Source organism: Ipomoea nil, unplaced genomic scaffold (genome assembly GCF_001879475.1).
Source record: "Ipomoea nil cultivar Tokyo-kokei standard unplaced genomic scaffold, Asagao_1.1 scaffold0987, whole genome shotgun sequence".
Classification (NCBI taxonomy): Eukaryota; Viridiplantae; Streptophyta; class Magnoliopsida; order Solanales; family Convolvulaceae; genus Ipomoea; species Ipomoea nil.
In genome coordinates this window covers 674,647-681,041 of record NW_017617415.1, presented here as the reverse complement: position 1 = coordinate 681,041, position 6,395 = coordinate 674,647, and the positions used below count along the sequence as shown (strand labels likewise).

General features: G+C 31.4%; 1 protein-coding gene across 1 annotated transcript; it reads right to left on the bottom strand.

The window, feature by feature from the left end:
* Positions 1-3,436: 3,436 nt before the first annotated feature.
* Positions 3,437-4,229, bottom strand: LOC109180043. Its single transcript, XM_019329528.1, has one exon. The coding sequence runs from the start codon at positions 4,198-4,200 to the stop codon at positions 3,622-3,624; it is 579 nt and encodes a 192-aa protein (XP_019185073.1). The 5' UTR covers positions 4,201-4,229; the 3' UTR covers positions 3,437-3,621.
* Positions 4,230-6,395: the final 2,166 nt, after the last annotated feature.

The window sequence follows — 6,395 nt, the reverse complement described above, 5'->3', positions numbered from 1 at the left end:
TATATATATATTATTTATATTTATATTTGTATTTGTATTTATATACATGTATATGCATGTGTGAGAGAGAGAGAGAGAGAATAACAACAACAACAACAACAACAACAATAATAATAATAATAATAATAATAATAATAATAATAATAATAATAATTATTATTATTATTATTATTATTATTATTATTATTATTATTATTATACAAATACATATTTATTTTTATATTTATTTTCTCACTTATCCCACATCGGTTGAAGAAGTAAGGAATGGAGTCTTGATGCTCCTATAAAAGGAGCCTCAAGGCTCCATAATTTCAATTGCAATGCTCATCCGCTAGGCAAGCTTGCAAAGCCCATCCGCTAGGCATGCAGATGAGCAGACTACTTAATTTAGGAGCCAAGACTCCATAATTAAGGAGTCTTATACAGTTAATTTTTTTACATATATATATATATATATATATATATATATATATATTGATGGATAAAAATTATAATTAATTAAATATATACATTTATATAATACACTATATTTATTAAATAAATATAAATATTATATAATGTGCAAAGGGTATTTTTGGTATTTGTGATATAAAAGCTATTCCCATGGGCATGGGAATAGCTAATACCAAGGCCTCCTAGGCATGCTATTCCCATGGCAAAATGATCCAACCAAACGATGGAATAGGTCTATTCCAAGGAATGTTATTTCATTCCTGACCTATTCCATGAACCAAACATGCCATTAGTGTCATTACCTTCTTTTCAAAATCATATTTGAAAAGACAATGGTATTGTCTTATTTGCACTCCCATTTTTTTAAAAACTGAGAAGAAGGCAATAAAATGCGATTTGTATTACTTCGAATTTGTTATAATAATCTTTATTTTTATTAAATATTAATTAATAACATAAACAAAGATTTTTTTTTATTTTTAAATAGTCATTAGTAGTACGGTAGATTGCATGATACTAATAATGTAATTTTAACTATTTTTTATTAAGTATTTATTTATTTATTTCGTTATTTATACTGCGGTGAATATGGTAATTATAAATGTGTAATTAGTGCAACTATATTGTAACTTTTCACGGCATTCATATTACCAAAGGAGCAATGGATTACATAGAAGACATATCGTCATCGACGACAGCGATCGACTATCAAAGTCCATTTCATTAGGAAATCGACTTCTATGTTGTTGACCTCTATGAGCTTTCTGGCATGCACATGAGGTTGGCAGGCACGTGAGCATTGTGGTCAGCTGAACTTCGTCATCCGCCAATGCATTCAAACCTCCTGCATAGCTCGTTATGTAATACTCTAACAAGAAGACTCGCGGCACAAAGGAGTTCGGGACAATCCCTCTATAATGGCATGCGGCAATGGCATGTGCACAAGGTAAGCCATCTACAGCCCAACGACTGCAACTACATGTCTGGTTAGTCAAATTTACCTTAACATAGCGTGACTGGCCCAAAGAATAGGAAGTTGATTCAAGTGTAACCTTATATATCCCTCTTTGGGTTGTTATATGAGCGAATGATTACATTGTACTTGTACTATTTCTAGGCGGACATCTCCTTATCAACATTGACTGGCTAACGCAACACAATTCAGCTTGTTACATTACTCACTAGTGGAATGTCTATTTTGAAACATAGCTACTAATTTTGGAAAGTCAGATAGGTGATAGCAATGACATGTAACATTCGACAACCCTTTAGAGCATCTCCAAGGTGGGCGCTATATCTGCAAAATTCAATGCCAAAGCAGCAAAAATGAAAATGTTGTCTCTCTAAGGTGGAACGCCAAACCGCTATAATGCCAAAATGTTTGGCGTTAATGAATTGCACTGTTCATCCGCGGCAAATAAAAAATGGGATGAAAATGACCCTTTTGCCCTTACTTCTTTTTTATAATTCCAAATGTATCCTTTATTTGTTTTATATGTAATTTTTTTATTTTGTTAAATACTTATATTTAAAGTTTGTATTATTAAATAAAAATTATATCATTTTAAAGATCTCATTGGGATGATCGAAACAAGACTAATATTGAATATATATTAATTAAAATTTCAAAGACTAATTTGTACTAGATGTTGTATGCTATATTATTATTGTGGAATAAATTAAATTTTAAAAAATATTGTTAAATTCGATTTTTAAAATAATTAATTTTATAAAAAAATTAATGTTAATAAAAATTATTATTTACATCACAAGTTACATTTTATATTAAACTAAGTAAGTTCGAATTAAATTATATTAAACTAATTAAAATCAAAATAATAATTGAAAAATAAAATTATTTTAGTGTAAAAGTTTGGTGTTTTGGTGTAAATGGGTTGGAGATGAATAAAATTTGGTGTGAGAATATTCCTTCTAATGTGTTTTAGAGTTGGGTGGATTGGAGATGCTCTTAGTGTATTGGTTGTCAAAATGCCAAACATGTGTCCACCATTATGAGTGTTAGTACTTCGGTGGGATTTATGCAAAGTACTGAGCCTCTTGTTCTAATATTGTGTCAACTCTGGTAGATTGTTGAATATTGCGCCAATGCCTCAATGTCTATATAAAATTATGCATAGACTCTTCATTTGGCAAAGAAGAATGTAAAATTTTGGGAATGTCATTTTACGCGTTGTACCAAGCTTTTTTGTACTTCTTGATTTTGTACCCAGGGTCATCTTGTGCCTAGGATCAATTGTCAATTTTTCTTTGACCAGGGCAAAACCAGACCTAATTAAGCACATTGTACTTCTTGAATTGATTTTGTACCCAGGACCATCTTGTGTCTTTGTCATCTAGTATGATGTGATTTTGTACATAAAATCATCAAAATCGAAGACCTAATTAAGCATAAAAAGTCACAAAAAAAATGTATGGAAATTTCTCTTTTAAATAATTGAGCGTGAGAGCCGAATGAATCGAAAGATTCATGTTTGGTTCGGGAAGGGATTATGGAAGTTTTGAAATGAATGGAAAAATAATCTACTTTCATTAAGTGATTTATTAGATAATCGAAAACAGAGGATCTTAAATACTATTCAAAATTCAGAAGAATTGCGCGGTGGGGCCATTGAACAACCCGAGCTCGCTTACAGAAAATAAAAACGGAAGCCGAGCAATCAACTTATAAGACTTTAGAACAATTAGAAAATTATAAAAATGAAAATCACTATAATCAAAGGACTAAATTGAATATTTGATGACTCGTATCTTTGTAGATAGGGTCTTCCAGATCTCTTTAAGCTTGTTCTCAATCTATCTCACCAAATTATTTAAAAATTTAATGCGATTTATATAGAAGTGAAGAGGGAACAAGTTAAACCCGCACCAGACACATGAGAAGCAATGTTCACATTTGAACTTGTATATATGTAATACATAATTTAAATGTGAGAAATTAAATTGTCCTCTAAAAAATGAAATATTGAATGAATTGATCCTAAATTCTAAGATTTAATATGTTTTTTTGCGCTCTAATATGAATAGTAAAGAAAACAGAATTTCCACAATAAAAGCAAACCCATTCCAAACTCTTGTTGAAATGACCCAATCCCAAGCAAGCAAATAAAAGGGAGAGGGTGTTAAATTGGTGTATGTATCGGCTACACACTAAGCGGGGCTAGGCGCTTCAGCATCAATCCCAATCATGGCACGGCGTGGAAGATCATCACCCGCCGCGGGCGCCCCCGCGGGTGCAGCGGCACTGTCACCGCCGCCACTCTGTATCTCCGCCATGCCACGACGAGAACCCTCCCCACTACGTATTTGCTCGCACAGTTCCGGCAAGAACACTCCCTCGCCGGCGGCAATGTTGGCATAGAGGTCGACGAGGTTGGGGCAATAATCATAACATGCACGGGCACAAAGCTTAGCCATGAAAAGTGAGTCAAGGAAAGGATCCGATGACATGCCGACAGATTTCCGATCAACGCCGCATGTTTTGACGCACTTGTCCGTCTCTATGTAATCCGACGTGCTACTTCCGACCACCACCTCCGACGTCTTGCACTTGTAATCCACCTTCCCGTCGAGTAACACTGTGTCCTCTATCAAACATCTCTTCCCATAAGAGGAGACTGAAAATGCACAAGTAGATATGGGTAAATTCTCACAGATAATTTCACTCTGGATAATGGGGAGGAGAGTGCAAGCCAATAAAAGAAGCAATGATTTCATGAAAGCCGCCATTTGGTTCGATCTTTTATTCTTATTATTTATTTTTGGTGGATTATGGCTTCTTTTGTGGGAGAAGAAATGAAGGATATTTATAATTAAGCATGCAAGAAGTTTGGGAAGAAGGTATAGAATGAGTGATTTTGCGACAAATGAGGAAATTTAGTTAGCGACTCAATGCGCACCTTTAATTGCAATTGAATGCTTCCTAGCTTCATTTAACTTATGGATGATGAAGATATTGGTTCAAATGAGGACACGACTTCCCTTCACGTGCAGTCGATGTGGATTGCACATACTATTAAGTATGTATAAATGCATCACACATTATTCGAAAATGCATCAAAATGAAATGTATAAATGCGCCACAAAATGCACCACACACCAACAAAAAAAAAATGCACAACAATTAATGGTGCATTTTTAAACACTTTGAGGTACATTTATGTGTGCCTAATGGTGCGTGACCGCACTGAAAATGCTGTCCGCACGGGAACTTGACCCAAATAATGAATAACTTATATTATCATGGCAAATTTTATTATCTTGATGTACCATATAAAATTGTCATATCAATCAAATTCTTTTTTAAATCATTTGAAATTTATTTTTTAATTCATAAATAATGAATCATGAATGTATCACTTTACAAGCAATTAATAAATATAAAGAATTTCAAGAAAAAAAAATCCTTTTCGCATTCCATATCATTTAATAAAATATTTGATAACAAATTATTTTATCCAAATAATATTTTCGAGTTAAATACTCTTTAATTTGGAATAAATATTCCAAAATACTTGAGAAAAGCTCATATTAAATATCTGCCATGTGAGGGATTTTACGCACCAATTAATAGGTGCTTAACTGTAGGATTATTAATGGTAACGCACATGGGCGGAGCTACAGTTGGGACAGTGGAGGCAGCTGCCCCCACTCACCTCATCCCCACTCCATATATAAGCATTATATATATAGTACAAGGTTTAGTATGTAAAAGAAAACAGCTCATGTTAACAAAAAATGAGTTAGCTTAAATGGCAGGGCGGTTATGTAGTTTTTATGGCTACTAGTATTTGTGCCCGTGCGTTGCACGGAATAAATTTGTTATAATATTTTAAAAATATTTAGATTAATATACAATTGTATAAATTATAACATCGAATATTATATAATATAATTGAAGAATTGAGTTGCATCGATTATGTTTTCTGATGTTATCAATGCTTGAATTCAAGTAAATAATTTCTCAATTAATAGCTAACGTGTAGACATACGCATTCGTTGCTGCAACTGTAGAGATTTTATATATCAGTGTTTATAATTTGTATTAATTGAGCTAATTAACTCGTTGTCTAGCAACTCAGTTATAGAAATTATTTATATGGAAGTTATATTTTCTATGTAGATATATAGCAATTTTGTCATCTTTTTATATTAAAAAACATAATATCAATGGATTGAATTATACATTATTGAAAATCTCTTTGTAGACGACATTAGTAGTAGTAACGGGATTTTATTCATCCTCGTCTAGAGTTAAAACAATCAGACCATCAGGATGGGTGACTCGGGAAAAAGTCACATATAATTAACCGTGATTAAAAACTGATTTTTTCGGTAATAACTCAACGTGAATCATTGTTCACATCTTTGAATTATTTATTTTTTTCTTTACCTATTATACACAGAAATTATGATATTTATCAAATTGTATTTTAAAAAAATATATAACATTTACACATGTTATGAGGGGTTAAAAAATAATTTTAAAATATTTTTTATTAATATGTATTTTTATTTTAAAATATTTTCCAGCAATCCAAACACTCCATTAGCTTCCCATAAAAAACTGATAAAGAAAAGTCACTTCATTAAGAAAATTAAAACTAATTAAAGTAAACCTAATCATGTTATATTTAATTGTAACTGTATGTTAATTTCATTTTGAAATCATTGGTTCACATATTTAATTTTTTTTAATTATTATAATTTATAAACAGAAAGGATATTGTACTAATTAATTTATGATATTTATCAAATTCTATTTTTAAAAAATATAAGATTTACACATGTTATGAGGGGTAAAAAAAATATTTTAAAATTATTTTTATTAGTAAGTATTTTTTTTAAAAAAATAATTTTCAGCAACCCAAACACTCACTTAGTCTTCCATCAAAAAACTGATAAAGAAAAGTCATATCATTAAG